This window comes from Uloborus diversus, chromosome 7 (assembly GCF_026930045.1).
Source record: "Uloborus diversus isolate 005 chromosome 7, Udiv.v.3.1, whole genome shotgun sequence".
NCBI lineage: Eukaryota > Metazoa > Arthropoda > Arachnida > Araneae > Uloboridae > Uloborus > Uloborus diversus.
Window position 1 is genome coordinate 86,830,139 of NC_072737.1, and position 24,420 is coordinate 86,854,558.

Genomic DNA, 24,420 nt, shown 5'->3' on the forward strand with positions numbered 1-24,420 from the left:
GTCCTTTCTGAAATAATCTATTCATTTATTGTAATTGAGATGATAAATTTTAACAACATTTTCCGACAATGTTGACCAGTTGATAACAGTTTCATACTGATTTTGATTTTGAATAAGAAATCCTTAGAAATTTAAAACACACAGTTGCTAATTTCATGGTTTTTATGAACAATGGGCTAACTTCTTATGTATAACTCTGTATAAGTTTTAAACGGTTCTCTCTCATATACATCTTTTTACAGCTATACTAACCTGTTCAAAAATTGTTATTTTCAGATTATTACTGCATTGCATGTAACATCCTATGCGACACTAAGCCATAGCAACGCAATTCTGGTTTTAAAAAAAAAATCCTTATATTTATTTACCAATATTTTAAGAGCACGAGTCCCAACCTTCGTATATGGTAAGCAAACACTTTTATGCTCTCATGAAAAGTAGTGGAAACAAGACTTACATTAGTCTGGTTTTGAGATACAAATATATTTTGGAACATGTCAAATTTATTGGCCACTTCCTTTGATAAAAAGGCAATATGCTCCCGTCATAACATCACGGGCTATTTTCTAGTTTTGTCTGGATTGATTTACTTTATTTTTAAGTTTTCAAAACTTTAAATGTGTACTGAAAACTTCTTACCTGTAAATTCGTTAAGGATATTTGCTGTACCTCTCTTTAATGGTCTACCACCTTTCTTTACTGGCGGTTTTGGCAATTCTGATAAAATAGAACAACCAAAATGAATTTTTTAAAAAAGTATTTTTATAATAAAAAAAAAAAAAAAAAGATTTTGCAAGCAAAAAAAAAAAAAAAAAAAAGGATTTTTGCAAGCAAAAAAAGAAAAAAAAATCAGCAAAAGAAACATTTAAAGCAGTTTTCAATCAGGCTTATCAGCTTTTTTCCATGATTTTTAAAAACTTTAGTGACTACAATGCATTTTTTGCCTTTTAAATCAGAACTTAATTATTTCTTGACACCTATAGAGTATGGGGATGGCTGAGGCTTTTCTTTTCCAAAATTTGAGTGACAAAACAGAACAGGGATTTTGCTTAATAGTTTAAAAACAACAAATAAAAATAAAATAATTTTTTACTATGCAATGAAACTCATTAATGGAAAACTATCAGGTAAAATATAAATTTTCTGAACAGTAAGAAGATATGAAAAAAAAACCATATACATTAAAAAAATAGAACCACCTACTATCAAAAAAGTTCATTCGATTGTAAAGTTCAGCATACTTAAAATGTTAGTAAAAAATGCATAAAAACTTCAGGTTTGGGGAACTTTTACAACATTTAAATCTTTTGCATAAAATTACTTCCCAGTTATAATTTTAGGACTTAAGTGAGTAAAATACAAGAGAATAGTGCTTTTAAATTTTCTTTCAACAACTGCCAAAAAACAGATTAAGAAGAGAAAAATCATCCAATCCTTTCTTTCTGCAGCTGATGTGGACATCTCATGATTTCCTTGCTTGCCTTTTTAATAACATATTGTTGCCTCAGAGCAACAGTAGGATATCTTAGTGTTATTCCTGGGAGTGGATAGATGTCATACTGTTGCTCTGAAATGACATTAGAAGATATACACTTTTTAAATCTACAACTTTTTCCATGAGTTATTGGGCTCTTATCTAAACCTATAGTAAATGTACAGAACATCGATCAAAGAAATTTACTGTCTGCCATAAATAAAGTACATCCATTTTTGCCAGGATGGTTTTTTACCTTCATTTTCTACCTTTGTGCAAAAACCTGCCAACCCCTAGCAAAACTAATTATTTAACAAGACAATGCAGTTGGAAGTTCAGTTAGCAAGAAGCTTGTTATGATGATTAAAATATGCTACGAGGGACGTTTTTAAAGTAAGTTCCGTTTTGAAATAAAAAAAGATCGAGTACAGATAGAGCAAAGAAATTTATTGCACAAAAATCTACCAGCCTTAAGCTATATTTCGACATTGCTCCTGTGATTTTCCAAGCATTTGTCATCAAGGTTGGCAAAAACCCGGGTTTTTTTAAAAAAGCCCATGGACCCAGGGTTTTTTGGGTTTTTTTAAATAAAACCCAAAAAAACCCAACTAAAGCTGGGTTTTTTAAAAGAAATGAGGGTTTTTTTGTCTTTTTTTAGGGAAAATGTGGAGTACTTGTAACATATTGTAGCATAAGTATATGGGTAAAGTGCAAAAATTGTCTTGGGGTAAAAAAGCTTTAAAACTAGTTAAAATTCAGAGTTTTTTGAAGAAAAGTAAAAGACTACAAAACCCAAAAATGGTGAAGTTTCAGATTTTTTAGTTTCCATGATTACCAACAGTTAAGTCAAAGTTACTTCTCGCGTGATAAAATCTATTGTTCGTTTTTAATTACTATGATTTTTTTTCTTGCATTTTACTTTATTCTATTTCATTTTGTTATGCAAAACTACTGTAGAACCTCAAGTAGTTTAAAAATCCCTTTTTAGTGAATTCCAGCTTAATCAAGACATTTCTTTGAACTTTATGTTGCCTATTTTTCTATTCCTGTGTACAGAGTAAGAAATATTAAACTTTTTCATAAGATAATGAAAATACTGTACATCCTATTCTGTTTTCTGTCTGACCATTTGAGAAACCTGTTGATTTCTAAAAAATATACCTTGTTTATTCGAGATTTGTGACGTGTTGGTTTGCAGAAAATAATTCATATGAAAGCCTTTTAGCTAGAGTAGTTTCCTCTGTACAATCTACAAATATTGAGAAAATCAGACAGGACAGGACTAAGTCAAGATAATTTGAGTTATTTATTGACCAGTTAAAGAAAAAAGTTAAATATATTTATTTAAAATCTTTGAAGTTTTTTTTTTAATGCCGTCAAGAGTTATAAGAAATACTATTAAAGTTCAAAATTCATGTTTTATGTACATTGCCTGTGGTAAAGAACAACTAAAAAATAAGTTTAAATTGTGAAAGTATTTAAATTAATCAATTTTTTAAAAAATTTCTCAGAAAATTTAAAAAACCCAAAAGTGGGTAAAATAATGGTTTTTTTTAAATGGGTTTTTTCAAAAAAAACCATTGGGTCCAACCCAATTGGGTCCGATCCGGCCAACCCTGTTTGTCATAATGTGGTACTGGTTTTTGTATACCTATTTGTAGAAAATTGCTGCCTGTAAAGTTGACCAAGGGGTAATTGAGCTCATTATTGCTGTTGCACCACAGACCACCTAGGAAAGACTTTAAAGCTGAAACAATTGAAAGTTGCTGCGAGCGAGGTGGGGGCAGATCAGAGGATGTTCTAAAATATCCCAGTAAAATCCCTGTAAGAGTCTTCATGGTTGACTACACAGGCAGAAACTTTGTACGAATAGGTATACAAAACCCTGTACCATGCTATAGACCAGTAGCGGATTTTAGGGGGACCCAGGGGGCCTGTGCCCCCCAAAGGATGAATTAATTTCACTATTTTAATTTATTACTTTTTAATTGACCTTTCTTTTGCATTTTTTCTTAAGTTGTTAATTAAAAAGTACACAAAACACACAGCATATTTTGAATAAAAGCATTTTTGTTTGCTAAAGAAGTATTACTGGAGTCAGAGGCCCAGAGTTGCAGAATACATTTAACTCACTGGTTTCGAGTTCAAAGGATCCTATTGTCGCGATTTGTATACTAGTTCTTCTTTAATGGAATCAATAACTAACCTTTTTTTTTAATGTGTAGGCGCACCTAAAAGAGTCATTTTGATCCAGGAACCTATTTGCGAAATAATAGATTTCTTTTTCAGCTTATGAAAAATGCAAAATGAAAGAAATCGTATGGTAGTTTCTTGGAAAAACCATGATTTTTAATGGAAACGGCATGTAGTTATCTCAACTGTATAATTGCTTTAAAAACAAATCAGCTACTGCTTTGAAATTCACACAGAAATAGTTTATGAATTCTTCAGCAAAACTTGTTATGAAGTTATGATTTTCTTTATAAATAAATTTTAAAAACTCAAGTGAGGTATGGGTTTATTTAATAACCTTGCCCTCTTGTTATAATCATTATGACAATGTTCTTAAGTAAAGCCGCTCATTGTCTAGCATCTCGGTGACATTTTATTGGGTTTAGTAATTAAATAGCTCGAAACCTTAAAGATGAATTACGTCCACAGTCAAAGTATATTAGTGCATAATATTCATGTACCTAGAAGTAGATTCATTGACCTGAAGGAATCCTAAAAAATATATAAAATAAAAAGCACACACATTTAAAAAGAAAGTCATTAAAAATTTGTTATGAAACATCAAAGATGGTGGGGGGGGGGGGCTATTAAATTTTGCGTGCCCCCTCCAAAAGATTTTTCTGTATCTGCCCCGCTATAGACAAATGTTTGGAAAATCACGGGAGTAATGTCAAAAAATAGAGTAAGGGAGGTAGATTTTTGTGCAATAAATTTCTTTGCTCTACCTGTGCTCGTTTTTTTTTTATTTCTAAACGGACCTTACTTTAAAAACACGCCTTGTATTAAAGAATTAGAATGAAATGTACCTTCTTGCTCACAACTGTTATCACTATTGCTTTCTTCATCATCATCAATGCGATCTTCATGATAATATCCCTTCTCTTGTGAAGATTTCAATCCTAAAACAAAAGCAACATTGATTACCATACTTCAGTATGCAAGATATCTTCACTTTTGTTAACACATGATCTTAGCCAATCATCAGTTTACTGAATTAATATATATAAGTTAACTTATTGACATTAAATTTATTAAGAAAGAATGGCACTATACAGAAACTTCACTAGTTCAGAACAAAGAAACCTTTCATGTACAGAGGGAAGTTTTAGCAGTTTACTCAATTCAATTGAGACTATGTTGTAGAACTACAAGGCATATTTTCATTTTATGGCATTGAGAAAAGACTCTTACAAATGTAACTAATGTGTGTAGCACCATACTGTATCATATCACATTGCATATGCAAAAAATTTAAGCTTCTGATGGCATCAAAGTCAAAAAAAAGGGGGGGGGGGATGTAACAGAATGATTACCTGAATAATCAACTCCTAACAAGACAACCTGTAGATGTCTTAATTTCCCACAAAAAACAGTGAAATTTGACATTTTTTATGCTTTATTTTTTGGTGAGGCATCAAATAAACAAGCTTGTTAAATAAAACCAAAGCAAAATAGATGACAAAAATGCAAAAAGAAAACTTTGTAGATGCAGTGGAGCGCCACAAATCCACAGACCTAAAATTTGTTTCATTTTCTTTCTTTCTTTTTCTTTTTTTTTGCACTACGATTTGTTTTCCATTTTTATTTTATTTGGGTCTATAATAATTCAAACTGCGATGATAAGTCGGAACTATTGTTTTTACACATAATTCGCACATATTTATTCAAAAAACATGTTTGTATTTTCGCTTACTATGTTTTATATTGAGTACTACTACAGAAATGATAAGAAATATTGTAAACCAAAAACATATGCTGAAAGATTGCTGTGGAGTTACAACAAAACGATAATATTTTGCTTGACACGTGGCATCAAAGAAATATAAAAATTAACCCAAAATACAAACGACTTAGCACTTAAAAGCCAAACGTGGATGATTTTGGACATTTCAATTGAAAACAAATGACTTAATAATGGTGGTGGTTACTCCAAGAGCAATTATTACTTTTGGATTCAAAAATATTTTTAGCATATTTAAAAAAAAAATGATTATATAACTATTCAGTTGTCCTAAGAAGTAATTATATTTTAAAGTTTTTATTGTTGTTTTATTGCTTCATTTTTAAGATAGCACTTAAAATTTGTTTATGGCCTGAAATCCACACAACCACTTCTCCCAAATTGTATGGATTTTTGACCCTCCACTCTACTGCCATTTTGTCCCTGAAGTCCTATTTGTTGGGAATGCTTATTATCAGAGGTCATAGCACATTTTCAGTGTTCAAGAAATAGAAAATTTTAACAAAAAAAAAAGTAAGACTTTTACAGAAAAAAAAGATTAATCTTTTATTAAAAAATCAAAAACATAATCAAAACAATCAATATGATATACACACTGGTATAAATGTTATAACTTAAAAAAAAAAAAAAAAAAAAAAAAAAAACTTATAGCAGATTCGAATGAACTTTTTGATACAGAATCAAGAAAACATTAATTATGTTGTTCAATTGAAAAAAAAAAGTCCTGCACCAATAAGGTTTTGTAGTTTTAGTGCAGTTCTAAGGTGAATTTCACCCCAACATGGAAAGAATATTTGTGCATGATATATGAACAACGGGCTTGTCAATACAAGTCTTTTCTTTTTTACGATGTCATAAACAGTACTTGAACCTGTGAAGTCTTATGTTGCAAACCATATGTTCATATGACAAGTTGTTGCCTTTCCATGAATTTTTAAAATGTATCAAGAACATTCCGGATCCCCTGCACAATGTACATTAAAAAAATCGTTGTTTCAGAACAATGATACTAGAAAACAATTATGTTTCTTATCCATGTAAAGATACTATCTGTATTTTTTCATCAATGTCTCATCTCTAATATCTGTACGTCAGAAGGACGTAAGTGATAAAAGGATAACTTTACAGGAGAGAGGGAAATTTTTTTTCCTGTGCATGCAAAGAATGGGATGCCTACTCTTTTAGTCCTGGTAAAAAACTGAAAATGATTTCCTTTTAGGAATTACATTTACATGGCTTGATGGGGAAAAGGCTTCTACATTAGGGTGGAACGAAAAAAAAGTTTTTGATTTTCAATTTGCCGTAGTGCGGAAAAGTTGTCTTTTCATGCAAACAAGATGTAAAAAAATATGAAAAATATTGAAGCATGTCTTGAGGTGCCGCAAAGAGCATAAAGTTTAAGAAAATTGCAATTTTTGCTACATTTTTAATTTTTTTTAAAAAAATTCAAATTTATCTTTACGCTCCAAATGCTGTCGAAAAGTATTTTTTATGCTCAACAGGTCGCACAATTACTTTTATTTTGTTGTTCAGATTATGTTTTGAGGTGCAGTAAGAGCAAAGTAAGTTCCGCAAAAACGCACTTTTTGCCGAATGCACTGGCATCTGGGAGCTTGAGTCATAGCAGCAGCAGATGTTTAAATGGGGCGGAGCTGGTCAGCAGTGATTTGTGTGAGTGGGACCAAGCTAGATTCCAACCATTCTAAAACGCATAAAAGATGTTTTGACAGACAACAGGAATAGAAACCTAATGGATTCTTAGATGGTAAAACAAAAGAATCAAACGAATTTAAAGACAAAATAGGTCAACAGCTGGAAACCTGTTCTAATCTCCCTGTGGTTACTTCCTTACCTATTGAAAATAACCTTCTTTTTGAGAACATACAGGACATAAATACCGATCACAAATATGTATTGGATATGTGTGTCACTATATCAAGTGGGACTTGCTGATTAGATTTATCTTCAAGGAGCCTGGGAAAACTTTAACACTCCAGATGACTTACATTTGCAAGCCGTATATTTCAATTGTAAGTTGCAACTAAAAATCCGACTGAAAATCTCAAGACTCTTGACTCAGTACATTGTTAAATTGTAGTAAAGTATAGTTTCCTTTATATGGGCATGGCATTTCGCTAAAATTGTTTGAAACAAATACTGAAATATATTAATAGTAATCATTATTCATTCATACATTTTCAAGAAAGGATCCATTTCTTCTACGGATCAAGTGGGCAATGCATATGCTCCTGTGTGGTTTAACATCAAGTTAAAACCTTCTCGTACTTACGGCTCTAAACATTTATTCGAACGTATCTTACATTCACGATATCTCTCTCATGATTTTAAGAGCATTATAGACCAGGTTATATTAAGAAATGGGTATTTTGATGCAACAGAAAATCTCCATTTGGCTGTGTTATGCAAAGAGCGTAGAAATGTAAGACAACTTGGATTACGACATGTGTTGAATGCAAGAACACAAAGTAGAGGCGGGGTTAAGAAGTTTAAAGCTCAACAAATATTTTTTGCTGCCAAAGATTACATCGATTTGATCTCATAGGGTGAAAATGAAATAACCGAACCCCCTTTGGTAAAACATTTGTCTAGTGAATCCCTCAAAGTAAAACTTGTAACCCCTAAGCGGCTGTTAAAAAGTATGGTTCAGTCGCAGGAGACGAAAAATTGACTTAAGAGCTATTTGGAAGAAGAAAAACTTATTTGGTACAAAAATAAATAAATAAATAAATAAAATAAAAACACTTTAATGTGTCAAAGAAGTAGACACAAACATCATACAGGTTTAACCATTTATTTAAAATCATTAAGAATACTTTAAATGGTAAAAATGGAATTGTTAATGTCTTTTATAGTATACTAGTGATACCCGCACGGCTTTGCCCGTTGTAGAAAAATTAAAAGGTCATTTGGTTTGCTTGTATATTTACAAATAATGTAAGAAGAATTTCTCGCCAATTGGCTTGCCCATGTTACGTTATGACAACTTGGTAATTTTCTCGCCCATCTTATAATCTTGCTTGGGTAAATGTGATTGAAATAGAAAAAGAACAAAATCGAATTTTCGAAAAATCGCTTTGAGGTGCATTCCTCCCCCTCCCTTGCTACAAACTTACTCTGTGTCAAATTTCATGAAAATCGACCGAAAGGTCTAGACGCTATGGGCGTCACAGAGATCCAGACAGAGATCTAGATGTCCAGACAGACTTTCAGCTTTATTATTAGTAAACTTTATGATTTTTTTTTAAATTGTATTTTGTAATTCGTATTTTTTTCCCAATATAATGCTTAAAAAATGTATTTACTGTCATATTTTGTGCCGTTATATACAGTAGGAAAGCATAAAAAGGAATTTCATAGTTAAATGGAAATTTCGGTTATTATCAAACTTTAAGCTCGTTGCGGCACCTAAAGGTGTTGCAGTAAAGCAATGAAATTTCTTCTGCTTCTTTTTAAACTTAAATGACAACTTTTCCCCCTACGGCAAGCCAAAAAAATTGAAAAAAAAAAAAAAAATTAAGGTCATTTTCGTTCCACCCTATTCTACATACAACGCATAATTAAACAGAAAATCAAAATTTTTGGACTTACGTCAGTCCGGCTCTGAGGTACAGGTACGTACATCTCATTGAATACATAGTGTCAGAAAAGTTTTTTGACGTATTTAAAAAAATCATAGAACAGCAAAAAAAATTTTGCATGAATATGCGGTTTATACAAAAATACTTTACAGATTTATGAATACTTTTTGTGCTCATTTGTGTCAAAATGTGTAGCATTGAAGATTTGAAGGTGCGAATTATCCAAATGACGAGGTAGCTCAAACTCTTTTCTGCAAACACGCTGGCTAGAACATGGGATGAACTTAAATACCGTTTGGATGTGGGTCAAGCAACAAAGTGTGCATATCTTGAACTCTGGCAATGAAAGGTATTGTTTTTCTTTTAATAAAATGATTAAACACTTCACAATACATTTGTTTTTCTTACTGTGAAGGTACAGCCCCACATTTGCATTGTATCGCCTATCTAGCGCAAATGTAAAGCAATGTACAGAGCAATTTAAAAGTTACTTTTTCATGATGTCACAAAATATGTATTAACCTAGTTGCTTTATTATGAATATTTTAACTGTGACCAGGATTTTGCTAACACCCTGCACAAATGATTCACGATACCAAAAGTAATTTTTAAGTGCTACAACATATTTTCTACTTTCCAATTGCTAGTCACTAAAACTAAAGCCTTTCAAAATTAATGTAAAATCTTTTTTCTTTTATAGGAGCAGTTTTTTTTTCCTCTTACAGAAACAGAAAAAAAAATGCCAAAAAACCAAAAGAGGCGGAAATTTAGAAGATTCATAAGCAAAGACTCATCAATCAGCATAATTCAACAATCAACACTAATGCCTGGGATAGCCAATGCAAAAAGTGGATATCTGAGCTGAGAAGATTTCCCCTCACCCCCTACTAAACTGGTCGCAACTGAATCATTCATTGCCAGTTATTTGCATCACATGACTCTTTAGCCCTACTTTGGGATATAATCTATCTATCAGTAACACATATAATCCCCTCTCTTAGCATTCTAAACTAAGAGGAATTTATTTTCTGGGTCATGTCTCGGGCAACTTCGAATCTCAATCTGTTTTAAAACATTTAGTGATACATGCGGCATAATTCTTCTTTTCAAGACATCGTGAAAAGAGAAAACAATTGATTGAAATGGTATACCTAGGTTTTTTACAACAATAATTCAAGGAAAACTTTTTGCAGTATTACTTACCTGGTACTTTGGTGGTTATGCTGCTGATCAAGGGATAAATTGAAGAAGATACTGCTTGTAGGATTTCTTGCTTCCCTGAAGAAAAGGAGAGACGTGACTTCTTGGAAGCTAAGAAAAATATAAATTGATCAAAGAGATAAGATTATTTTAATACAATGTAACATCGATTTAAAACAAATCCCCATACTTTCTAGGTTTTTAAGAAATTTTTTTAAATTCCCCATATTTTTCTTTATTCTTAAATTTCCTGTACTTTCCCTGTTTTATCAGGTTCCCCTGTGGCGTGGCAACCCTGCTCTAATGAGAATTTTCTGAAATCTCACAATTCAAAAATTTAAAAGTTATTAAAGTTTCAAGCAAAAGAAAATATGTGGAATGTTGGTTTTTTAATAAACAACAAACGGTTTTCAAACCCTATATAATCTAGAGTAAATGTCAGTATAATGAATAAGAATTTTAAATATGTAGTCTAAGTACATACATACATACATACATTGTACATATGAATCTGATTGTACTTAATGAAATATATGCGTCTAATATTTTAAAAAAAAGTTTATCAAATGGAAATGCTGCACATTGCCATTTGCATAGATAAAAATTATCTAAATGTATAAAGAAAGTGATTTTTGCAAAGACAAAATTAATTGGATATAAAAATCACTTTTACAAACTTATTTTTCATTCAGCCACAATTGTCAATCATGATGAGTTGGAAAGAAAAGCTCTTGATGCAACCTAAAACTTTAATTACCAAATTTTGCACCCGAGTTTGGAAATCAAGGAGTCAAATCTAAATTTTTGGACTAAAAATGCAATTAACAAACACTTTTTCTCTACACAGTAACATGGCTAAAGAGTAGAAAATGCATAATGATCCTCATTTTTAAAAAACATCAATACAGAAATATTAAGTTTTTGTTAGTGTATTTAGGTACATACAACTGTACTTACTAATGGAAGGACTTGGTGGCAACTTTACTTCTAATTTTGTTTCAGCTAAAAATATCTCGACATTTTCTAAGAAGTCCTTCTTCATTTGTTGAATCATGGATGACCATTTCTCTTCAATTTCATCAAAATGTGATTTCATACTCAAAAAGATATTTAATTTTGCTTTTGAAAACTCCACATGAGCATCGGCTCCTTTCTTCAAATGAGTTGAAGCTCCTAATGAATCTGGATCGCGTATTAAATCAGTTATTTTTTCATTTAATAACGCGCTGCAATTCACAATGTCTTGATTAAAATCACTTATAAAATTTTCAGCATTATGCTTCAATGAAGCAAATGGTCTTGCATCTTCAGTAGACATTACTACTTTTTTAAAAGTCCCCTGAAATATGCAAAAAAAAAAAAAAAAAAAAGACAGATATAATAATTTTTAAAACAATTAACCGAAATTGCAAGAATAATAATAAACTAAAAAATATAATCATAAGATTTTTTACTAATTCTTGGTAATTCCATGAAAAGTGAAACCAGTAGGTCAAAATTTCATATTACAGTTATGTTGCTATATATTTTATATCATTGTAATGCTTAAAAGGTGTACTTTCAGAATATTGCATTGTTTTTTTTTAAATAAAAGTTAAATAATAAATCTTTTCCCTAGTTGGTAGTATGATATGCGAGTCTTCAAAACAATCGGAAAAAAATAACACATTTTCAAATGCTTATTTCTAATAGCAAAATAAAAATAAACAGAATTGCAGCACAGTTTAAACTATAAACATGATACAAAAAAAATGCCTTTATTTTTTAAAAAATTACAAAATAAAATTAAGCAATTTAAATTAAAAAAAAAATGAAGTTTAATGTCACGTCTGTAACAAAAATTTAGCAAAAGTTGTCATTACTTTCTAAAAAATCAAAATTAAAAGAAATCCTTTTTTGTCCTTTTAGCAATTCATCAGAGTAATTGTTTACCATAGTTTAAAACATTACAATTTCTTTAGTTTTTAAAAAAAATAGCGTTTCAGACGTAAATTTTTTTTGTTTCGGACGTAACAAAAAGCAGTATGTTATGTCCATAAACTGTAACGCATGTATATTTCCAATTAAATAGAAAAAAAAAGCACAGGATGGGCAATTAAAATATAGTGCATGATATGTAATATAATATAACAAAACATCATCCAAAACAACATACTCTGATTTTCAAATTTTTATTAATATTAGTGGTTATTTAATTTTATTTTTTAAAATTATTGAAATACACGTGTTCCTCTCAAGGTAAGATCTTTTGTCTTCCTAATCATGCAATAAGTTCAATTGGTGTTACTAATTCTACACAAGCAATTAATGATTAATAATTTGTATAAAAAATATTCTAGAGGGTTTCGTAATTTCTCAAACTTTGCTTCATCAATGCACTTTATTTGATGAGTTTAAAATGCATATGCATATATATATATATATATATATATATATATATATATATATATATATATATATATGGGTCGTTCCATGTCAAATCAACGAAAAAAATGGCATTTTCAACCTGACCTTCTCAAATTTTTTTGATATTTGGCTCAATTGTTAGGTTTACATAAAAAGAAATAAATATACAATAATAAGTCTCTATCTATTTTAGTTTCTGAGATAATTCAATCCAAAGATGAGCAAAAAATGTAAAATTTTACATTTTGCTAATCATATAATGAGTCATTATTTGTTCCCGTATTGTCGCAGAACATTACTTTTGGTGTTTTTAGAAAGTGCTTGAATGGACCTTTTATTTGATATGTGACATGCTTATATTTCTTAATTTTTTAATTTCAAGGTCAAACACTTTGACCTTTGACCTTCAGTATTTCAGAAAGTGTATTTTCATTTTTCTTTAAAAAAAAAGTGTTATTCCTACATCTATTTTTTACAATATACGAGCATATAAACATGGGATTGCCATGGGATGCTAAGTTATAAAATAAAATGTAACTTATAATTTCAGTACAAAATCGGCATTTAAGTTTTATTTTACATATTTTTTTTAAAAAAATCAACCATACTGCAGCAAATATTTATTTAATAATATATTAAAATTAACACATTATTAAGGGGTATTATATACTATACATATGTACTGAACATAAATTAAAATTAATATTGATATTAAAAAAAATAGTTTTATTATATGAATTTTAAAGAAAAAAATTTGCTGGCATATTTGTTTTTGAAATGGCATAACATTTTTTTTAAAAAGAAAAATATTTTTTAGTATCATAATATGTATATCTACTAAAAATAAAATAAATTACATGACTTTTTCATTCTAAATTTTTCACCTCCAGTTCCTTTTCATTTTAAATATTTCTTTGCTCTTTTTAAAATCATGCACTAAACATGAACAACACTGTGATCAAATAAATATGTTGTTGGTTTTTGAAGTATACTAGAGTTTCCCAGTCAACCACATGGCCCTACAGGGCCATGTATGAAGATGTTATGAAATATGCAGTTTGAAAAAATCCTACCGAAGCTTGTTACTTTGGAAATTGTATAAATTGTTCTGGCTTTGAAAGAGTCAAAGAAAGAATCGAAGAAGCTTTTGAATTCAAATGCGTTGAAAACATCACATATAAACAGTGGATACAAGTTGAAAAAAGAACATCTCTCGAGACATTAGTGAAAACTACTGAAGAATTCATCAATATATTTTTTGAAAATCTCCCAAAACTTCTTCACTCATTTCTTGCAAGTCAACAATCGAGTTATCTCAATCGTTAAAAGAAGGTGAATACCTTGTAACCTGCGACTTTGCAGAGAATTATTCTTTTATCCTCCAGGATGCTACCCAAGGTTTCCATTGGAACAATGCTCAAGCTACAATTCACCCCTTCACCATTTATTTTCAGGACGCTTCCACAAAAGCTGTAATAAATACATCTCTAGTAATAATTTCTGATTGCCTTGTACATGACACAACAGCAGTCAATCTTTTTCAAAAACATCTAATTTCTTTCATGCAATCTTATTATAACACAAAACTAAACTTAATTTATTACTATAGTGATGGTGCTGCTTCTCAGTACAGAAATCGATTCAATTTTCTGAATCTCTGCTACCATGAGTTGGACTTTGGTATCAAAGCACAATGGCATTTTTTTGCAACATCACACGACAAAAGTGCATGCGATGGTGTAGGAGGCATTGTGAAAAGACTAGCAGCGAGAGCTAGTCTTCAAATGATACATAATTACCAAATTATGACTCCTCGACAGCTGTATGAATGGGCAAAAGATCACATTAAGACAATACATTTTCAATATAGTACAACTGAAGAACATAAACAAGAAGAGGAGACTTTGAAAAACAGGTTAATGACTGCAAGAATACCAGGTACTCAGAAACTCCATTCTTTTATTCCACTGAACATGAATCACATGGAAGTCAAAATATTTTCATTTTCAAAAAATTCAAGAATAGAATATGTAAGAGCTGCTCGGGATTGTATTGAATTCGCAGAAATGGTCGGGTTTTTAATCTGCAGGTATGATGGACACTGGTGGTTAGGTTGTGTTTTAAACTGTTGAAGAAAATCAAACACTTAAGATAAAATTCTTGCATCCACATGGACCTTCATATTCTTTTTACTATCCAGACGTAGAGGATATTCTGAATGTACCTGTAGATGATGTAATATCAAAAGTAGATCCCAGGATAAATCTCACAGGAAGAGTTTATAACTTGTCGAAGGAAGAAATGGACAATGCTAACCAAAAGTTGTAAAAATAACTTGTGTCCTTCTGTAAAAATTTTCGGAAATGCTACTTGCATTTAAATAGTAAGTAGATATGTGTTCAAAATTTTGTTTTACCATGATCCCATTGCAATCCCATTATGAAATTTTTTCCACATATACAGTGCATTAGTGGGTAAAAAATAATTTTTTTTCAGATTATTTAAAGATACACTTTTTGAAATATTCAAGGTCAAATTATATTTTTCGTGACCTTGAAATATTAATGACCCCAAACCTTATAATGTGACATATCCTATAAAAGCCCATTTCAAAAGCTTTAAAATAAAACCAAAATGAACTCTTTAGCTCCAATGGCAGCTGAGAAAATCAACTTTTTGTAATAACCAAAACCTTGTTTTTTGCATTTTCCCCCCTTTTTTTACATAGCCCTACACAAAAAACCGGGCAACTTAAAAATCTGAAAAAAATATTTTTCTGTATCATTTTATATATATAATCAATCCCCTGAAATTTGTTGGAATCCGTGATGGTCAAGTTGTGAGGCTCGTTGATTTGACATGGAATGACCCATATATATATATATATGATGCAAAAAAAATTGTGTTCTCCAAGTACATTTTTGTGAAAATCTATCATTTAACATGAAGAAATCCAAAGCATTTTATGCGTAATTGTTATTAATAAAGTTTTTTTTTTTTTTTTTTTTTCAAATTTATATTACATATATTAATCATAGTTTTTCTGTTCAAACTTCTATCATTCTGACAGTGTAGCCAAATTGATATTAGTTCTTATTCAAAAATTAACTTAGAGATAAGAATTTACCCTGATGTTTAATAGTTTGAACCAAAGTTACTGAGTTACTTTGTTATTTACTCTCCACAAAAAATTAATACTTAAATTACTATTTCATTGATACATTGAATATTTCATAGTTTTAAAACTTAAAAGGCATAAGCTAAATTAAAAAGCATATAATTATATAAGAGTTAAAAGTACTAAAAATTAAACTAGCTACATCCGATCCTCAGATAAAGCACATTTAGTTTTGAAGCAAGATTTAGATTACTTAGGCCAAAATCTATTTTTCTGATGACAGCTTCGACCTGTTTTTTCCATCTTTGGCAAAAATGTGCCAATTCTATTAAAAAGCGATCAAAATCAAAGGCAACTGTTAAATTTTAAAAGAAATTTGGCAGTTATTATGTTTGATGAGATATAGAGAAAATCATCGAAAAATCTCAAACTGTAAAAGTATTCCCAAACCTGTCAGATTCAGGAGGAAAAACAACTTTACTAGATTCAATAAGTTACCGACCTATAGCCAGGGCTAAGGCCGAGATACGTGAAATACACCGCCAGCTCAGTCATTTCCAACCGAGGACTGCAGTTTCGTACAAATTAGCACTCAACAGCCCGGCAAAGTCGAGTGCTAATAAACACAAAACTGCAGTCCTCGGTTGGAAATGACTGAGCTGGCGGTGTATTTCATGTAACTTTACTAGAGTTAGGCTTGTAGAAGCACCCCCCCTCCCATGTTCATGTTAAAATTTTGAAAAAAATATTTATAACTGAAAATTCCACTTTTTTTTTTGCTTAATTTCTTCTTGATAATTTTATTTCTTATAATGCATTAATTTATTTTTTACATATTTTTACACATGGTGGTATGTAGAGGGAGCCCTGCCCCTACTTCCCCAAATCTTTTAAAACTATAAAGGCATAAACTTGAAGTGTCAAATAATTAATCTATACCAGCGGTTCCCAACCTTTTTCTCTTTGCGAACCCCTTGGAACAGGCAAAAAAGTTCGCGAACCCCCTGATGTTGAAATTAGTAACATGTAAGAAACAATAAAAAAACAGCATGTCTGCTTTCCATTTTTTTGCAGCATTTGATTGCAATAAACAAAAATATAAATGTAAAATATCATTAAGTGCAAACATTAATAAAAAGTTAAAACTACATCTACAAGAAAAATTATAAACAAGAAGTTTTATAAACCAACTATTTTTTTAGGCATACTTTAAATTGGGGAAAAAATCCTTAATGCGATATTTGTGGCTGTTTGACGGAACAAAGAAACTGAAAGTTTGGTTCAATGTCTGACAGTTTGAGTCTTAAATCAGGCTCTGCATTCAATCTGCTTCGGTATTTATCTTTGAGATAAGTATAGGAGGAAAATCCTTTCTCGCACAGATATGTTGTACAAAATGGTAATAAAATTCGAATTGCTTTTTTGGACAAAACTGTATAGTCATTTCTCACACTGAGCCAGAAGTCAATTAACGAGAGCTCTTTAAAGGTAGTTTTCAATGAATTATCACAGGATAACTCGATGAGCATTTCCTTTTCAGGTAATGTCAGGGTGTTTTCTAAGCATGGATTTCCTTCAAAAGGATTGCGTATCCAGTTGTTTGAGAGAGGGACTGGACTCGTCAAAAGTTAGTTCAAGATGTTGCAGATGTTCACATACATTTCTTTTAACGCTTTCATCAAGTTTCATTGAGTTTTCTGATAAAAAACTACTAAGAGAAGTGAGACAAGAAAACTCACCCATTTCCAGGCATTGGATCCAGAAATTCAATTTTTTTACCATAGCTTCAATTTTATCATATACAACGAAAATATTAACAACTGCACCTTGCAAGGATAAATTTAATTCATTTAATTTTGAAAAGATATCAGCTAAATATGCAAGCCTTTGCATCCAAAGAGGATCGAATATGCAAGTGGACAGGTGAAATGGATGATCAACAAAAAATGCTTGGACTTCTGACTTCAATTCAAATAAGCGTGTCAAAATTTTGCCACGGGAAAGCCATCTAACTTCTGTGTGAAGAAGTAAAGTAACATGAAGGCTTCTCAATTCCTCACAAAGCGCATGAAATAGACGGCAGTTTGTGGCACGTGATTTTATGAAATTTAATTTTTACCGCATCATTCAAAGTAGCGGATAATTCTGCGGGAATACGCTTACATGCTAATGCTTGTCTATGAATGCAGCAATGAGTCCATTCAATTTTCTCGTTGATCTTCTTTACTCGCACCACAAAGCCAACAAATTTTCCTGTCATTGATTTTGCACCATCCGTGCACACACCCACACACAAAGACCAATCTATTCCATTTTCTTCAAAGTAACTGTTGACCAGTTCGAAAATTGCTTCTCCAGTTGTTATTTTTCAAAGGTTTTGCAAATAGTACATCTTCTTTAATTGTATCGTTAAAAATATACCTTACATAGACAAGTAATATTGCAGCGTTTGCTACATCAGTCGACTCGTCAAGCTGGATCGCAAAATTATTCTCTTTTATTCTATTCACAAGTTCTTTCTCCACATTACTTGCCAAATCAGTAATTCTGCGTGATACTGTGTTGTTTGATAGCGGAACCAGGTCAATTTTTTTTGCTGACTTTTCTCCCAGCATACACTTAACAATATCTTTAGCACACGGTCCAATTAAATTTTCTGCAGTTGTATATGTGGCTGTCCAGATCTTGCAATTCTATAACTGACTCGATATGAAGCTTCAAGGGCCATTTTACTATCTTCGTTGGATTCTAACAGGAACGTAGAGACGCTACACTTTTTGTTATATTCCAATTTTCTTTTAAAATATTCGATAGGTTTGTCCTTGTGTGTCGGATGCTTTGGTTCGAGGTGTCTTCTCAGAAGTGACGGTTTCAAACTGCTGTTCGCTAGAACTTCGTTGGAGAGAAGACAAAGCGGTCTAGGTTCAGACTCTTCTCCAGTAAAATAAAAGCCCATTTGTAAATAGTCACTGTCATATTTTCGCTTTTTTCCTTTTTTCTCCCCTAGTTCACTTTTCTGTTTAGTCGGGGGAGGCGGCAGTTCATTACAGCTATCTATTTCAATATCCTGTGTTGATTCGAAAGTTACTGCTGATGTTGAGGGTTGATCGATCGACTGCTTGTCCATTTGTCGCTCAACCAAACTACCAGTTTTCAACCATCGATCCATAACAGCAGAAAGTTATTAAATCATAAAAATTACCAACACGATTATAACTTCACAAACAGAGTAGCAAGTTCACGTAGCAAAACCAATTGCAAACAAAATCACTTGTTTTCAAGCATCTCTAAAGTATCTCTAAATACGTCTGTTAACAACTATTTCCCCAGAACTAGGAGCATGCTGATGTTATATATTTTTGAAAACGAACAGATGGGTAAAATCCAGTAATAAATTTTAAGTTTGGAGCCTTTTGCTGTCATGTCTGCTATTCGATGACTGAATTCGACGGAAATTCCCGAGTTATATTTCAACCAGATTAGAAATAATACCCCTATGATGCATTGTTTGAGAATTCTTTATTTTTTTCGACATATGTATATTATGTATATTGTTTGATTGACTCCACGCGATGGCGCCTTTTTAAGGTCATCGTGATCCCCGCCACAGCTTAATACAACGTTTCTGCATGGCGCCTCGCAATAAAGAAGGAAGGATATCTCTTTTTGTTGTCTATCGAAAAAAAAATGAGAAAATTTCTTTTTAACCAAGATTATAAAACCGCTGAAAGATTTTTTTTTTTTTTTTTGAGCTTAATACAAGAGTTTGGCGCGTTTTCGAATTAAAAAAAAAAATTTAGTAACTATGTGTGCAAATTGAATATTTTATAATTTTTTACCAAACTAGGAAAAATCCGCCATTGCACCGAAATTTTCGCGAACCCCCTTCCTGCACCTCGCGAACCCCTGGGGGTTCGCGAACCACCGGTTGGGAATCTCTGATCTATACCATTGCACTCTCTTAACAAAAATTATCAATATATCGAAGTTTTTACTTGCTTTGTGCAATTAGCATATTAGACACGTTATGTCCGTAACACTTTTTTGTTACGTCCATAACAAATATATTAATTTCTATCATAAATTTTACAAGTAATATCCATGAGAACTTTATGGTTTTAGAAAGCTTGAAATCTTTAAAACAAGTATTTAAGAAAATTTTAGAAATCTATGAATAATTCACAGGAATATTGGCAATTGTATGACAATGTATACATTTTGTTCTTTTGTGAGTTACGTCTGTAACAGGAAGTTATAATTTTTTGTTACTTTTTGTAATCAAGCAATCTGCATCCAAATTTTTGGAAGGATAAATAACACCAAACTATAAAACAAAAAAATTTTTGTAGCTTCTAATGAAACCAAATTGAAATTATGTGTATTTAAAGTCTGATTGTTACGTCCGTAACAGTGGAATTGCCCTCTTGTAAATATCAAAGACAACAAGTAGGTACAGTCGAACCTTGTTACTGCAAAATATAGCTCTACATGAAATATTTATACAGCACCCTGAATTAATAATCACTCTCAATAATTTATTGGAAAAGATGACTACTTTTTAATTTGATTTTGAATATGAATGAATAGATTCTTTATTCTTAATGAAAACCTTGACATTGTTTTTGCTTTGTTAAACTTTCAATATTCGGACAAATCTGTGTAGTTGTGATCCTCAATGTATCCTCCAAACAGTGATCACATGTTCTTGATTTCGTATTTTTTATTTTACTGAACAACTGTTCGCATATGTATGTAAACTACTAAAGATAGAACACATGAAAAACGCATGTTTAAATATTAGGGCTAGGCAATGTAGGAATTTCTGCATTGTGATGATTACGTCTACATCGTGATGATTGGGGACTTCCAATTTGTTTCTTTTCTTTCAGGGGTCTGTCCAGGATTTTTCACAGGGTCCGTTTTTTGTGAAAAATCAAATAATTTTGTGAAAAATGAATTAATTTTGTGAAAAATCAAAAAATTTCGCAAAAAAAAATTTTTTTGTTAAAACGAAATTTTAGAATTTAGAGATGGCACAAACTGCATCAATTAAACTTAAAGTTGAGTGTTTTCCTCTTCTACGTCGAGAAAATCATTCTGGATTTTTTTCCCGATATTTGGCGGGGGGGGGGGGGGGGCATCGCTCTTTCAAGTATCAATATTTATCTACCATTCTACATTATGTTAAATTATATTAGATATATTTCTGTACAGTACTTAAAATAATTGTAACAAAAATATAAATAAATAAAATAAAATTCAGAAAAGGGTTCAGCATTCAACTTTTTGACCCAAGACACTCTTAAAAAGCACAGAATTTCGTTTAAAACTTTTTATTTTAACAAAAATAAAAAGATATTTCAATTGTTTACCTCTTACCAAAGCGTAATAATCATCAAAAATTCGAAAAATCGGATTCCATAGCGGATGCAAAGAGATTGCAATTCTCAAAGTGAAGGCATCAAAAGTATAAAAAGGGCTTATAAAAGAAATATTTTTGATAAAATTATTTTAAAATTGCATTTTAGAGTCCTATGATAAACATATCATTAATATCTGTGGACACAGTTGACCCAAAAAATAAAATAAAATAAACCATCTATTCAGCATTTTAATTTTTGACTCATAACAGAAAATGGAATTTTGCTTTAAAAACTTGAAATGAGAGTTCTAACAGAAATTAAGAGACTTTTCATTTATTTGAATCCTAATAAAGAGAAGTTAGCTTGAAAATAGAACAAAATATGATTATCATATCGGATGTTAAAAGATTGCATTTTTCAAAATGTAGACATCTAAAGAAAAAAAAAAACGGTAATTAAAAGAGTTTATTTAAAGTTAATCATCCTTGTTAGCATCGAAAAATCAAAACCCATATAATTTTCTCCCAAAATAACAATTAAACATAGCACCCGGCATCGTAAAAACGCAAATATTGACAAGCTGGCAAAATGATGAGAATATTTTCTAATCAAGTCATTATAAAGGTTCAACGCCAGACTCTAAGTGGTGATAATTTTGAAGATGGTAACCCTATCGGAAGCGATCATATTTTTTCCTCACCCTTACTATCCCTTTGCAGTTCTAAGTTCATTTCGCAGATATTATTATTGTTTATTAAATTATGAGCGGAGAAAAGTGCTTACCAATGCCTTTTCAGAAAAGTTTACAACAACACCGCTGCTAATTAGCTGTGATAAAACAAACAACCATTATATTTATTTGGCAGTAGCAATTATTTATCGCTTGCAGGAGCATCCCAAGAGTGCCGTTTTTTTTTTTTCAAAATTAGCCGATTTTGTATAAGCTGATCCCTCTAATTTGACTTAAAAAAAGGTTCCAAAAATTATCGGTTTATACACAGAAATATGCGATATTTTGCTTTCAGATATGCTCTTTCAATAAACAATTTGTGACAGGTCCGATCTTGTTTATCAGAATTTTGTGAAGGGTCCGTTTTCTTTGATCGGGATTTTGTGAAAGGTCCGTTTTGTTTGATCGGGATTTTGTGAAAGGTCCGTTTTGGTTGATCGGATTTTTGTGAAGGGTCCCTTAACGGACCCAAATATCCTCTGGCCAGACCCCTGTCCTTCCTAACCCTTCTAGTCCTCCCCCGAATTTTGCTTTCTCCAACCCCAACTGATGAAAGTTTTTTTTTTTGTTTCTGTTTTTCTATCTGCTTAAAACAATGTTTTGAGCTGTTTACAGCTGCTCTTTCATTTGGATTCTTTCCAAATTCCCTTCTTTTTTTTTCTTTTTTGTTTTCCCTTTCTGAAGTTTCATTTGTATTTTTCCGGAAAATGTTTCTCAGGCCATTTAAATACCTTCGGCGGGTCACTGGTTGAAGGCCGGTTACGAAAGCGTGCTGCACTGTTCAACCATTATATATTGCATTGTAAGAGTGTAACAACAATTTTCCGATGTGAACATTATAAAAACAAATTAAGAAGTATATGCTTCGTGATGAAAGCCTTAAATGTTGCATAAGATTAAGAATTTCTGAATATTCACCAAAGCTAGAGCGTGCCTCAATTTAATCCCACAAACCTTAACTATTAATGCATATACTTGTGTATGTTATTTTTTAAATAGCTATATAACCCACTAGGGAATTAGGTTTTAATGAGAAGGTTTTTTGAATTAGTAGGTACAAAGCCTACAGTGGAACGTCAAAAATCGGATCAGATTTTTGAATTCTTCCAATTTTGGAAAATAACTAAGAAAACATTAGTTAGGAAAATACTATCTATGCCATTTAGTCAAATAAAGTGGTTATGCAATATGCATGTACAAAACATTACAAAAAAGGACATAAAACTAATATGCAAATATGTACATTTTTTGACCAAACTTAACCGTTTTCAGAACAAGGAAAAAATGAAAAACATTTACAGCAGGAAATGTATGTGTACCTACTTTCTGATGAACATACATTTTCATTTTAGTTAAAAAAAAAAATATTTTTCACACAATAGGTGCTGTATGTACATGAATCTTTAAGAAAAATATTTCATCACACCTGAACCTGAACAATAAAAGGGCTTTTTCCTTCAGAAAGGTTGTTGAAAAATGCCTTAGATAAAAGATCGGCAATACCCTCACTCATAGAATACTTTATTTTCCAACAGTGCATTTTGTTTTGTTGATCAATGAATAACATAACAAATTCAATGATATGTGATAATATTTTTTATACCAGATTCGCAATTGGATTGTAAATAAAAGCTTGTCAAAGTTAAAAAAAAAAAATGCTTTTTCTGTAATTAAAACTTTTTGGTCAAGCAAAAATACTGACGGTGCTCATTCTATTTCTTGTAAAAAAGAAACCAAAAAGTTTCAACAGAGCGAGGAGCCAGATCAGCGATCAGCATCCTGTCGTAAAAAATATTTCAATAAAATAAGACCAAGAAATATTTAACATCAGATTCTGCGCATGTACCACACTCACTAAAATTACTTACGATACGAAACAACAACACAAAAGCCTTGTACAGTAAAATATTTTATATTGCGTCACAAATCAAATTTCCATTTTTACCGCCCATTCGGATTTTTTTCTCCTCCAACTTGAAAACATTGGCTTGGTGCCAATCTCAAGAAAAAAAATCTGGAGTTAAAAAAATATGGAGATCTAGAGTGAACATAACAAGTCGATTAATTTACGCTATAAACCGGATAAAAACCAAACCAGCTCGTCTGCTTATGCTCATCACCGTACTAGCAAAGAATCATTACTTTTCTACTTGTTTTTAGTGATATTCTTGCCTTGTTTTCATATTTTGTGCTTGGTTTGTGAAGATGTGGTTATTCTAAATACATCAATTATTCAGAGACTGTAGATTTATTCGCAACTCCAGAGCTCGAAAATGCTACCTAGCGGTGATTAACAATACTACAGAAAAAGGTAAAACATTCCATTCCACGTGTTTTCTTTAAGATAAATTACAGGCTTCAGACAGTTTGTGGTGTAGTGTAATCTGAGAAGAATAAAAAAGAAAGTTTCCCACAATCACGATAAAAAATTATTGTTATTCACAAAGCAACAAAGCAAGTTAGAAGTTACGGCATTTGTTTGTTTTACCTTTTTCATCCGCCACTAGACAGTGACTTCAGCGCCCCCTATAATTTATTGGAGTTGCGAATTGGTTTT

At 31.3% G+C, this 24,420-nt stretch overlaps 1 protein-coding gene across 5 annotated transcripts in view; it reads right to left on the bottom strand.

Moving 5' to 3' along the window:
* Positions 1–23,834, bottom strand: part of LOC129225869 (uncharacterized) — a 52,261-nt gene extending 28,427 nt beyond the window's left edge. For 3 of the 5 annotated variants that reach the window (XM_054860397.1, XM_054860396.1, XM_054860392.1), the window contains exons 1-5: positions 23,732–23,834; positions 11,204–11,585; positions 10,250–10,357; positions 4,513–4,605; positions 640–717 (exon numbers count right to left, since the gene is read on the bottom strand). In XM_054860397.1, coding sequence (XP_054716372.1) covers positions 640–717; positions 4,513–4,605; positions 10,250–10,357; positions 11,204–11,564 — 640 coding nt within the window. In that variant the 5' untranslated portion in view covers positions 11,565–11,585; positions 23,732–23,834. Of the gene's footprint in view, positions 1–639; positions 718–4,512; positions 4,606–10,249; positions 10,358–11,203; positions 11,586–23,718 lie in introns of all 5 variants that reach the window. The other 2 variants (XM_054860394.1, XM_054860395.1) reach the window with 2 other exon arrangements.
* Positions 23,835–24,420: the final 586 nt, after the last annotated feature.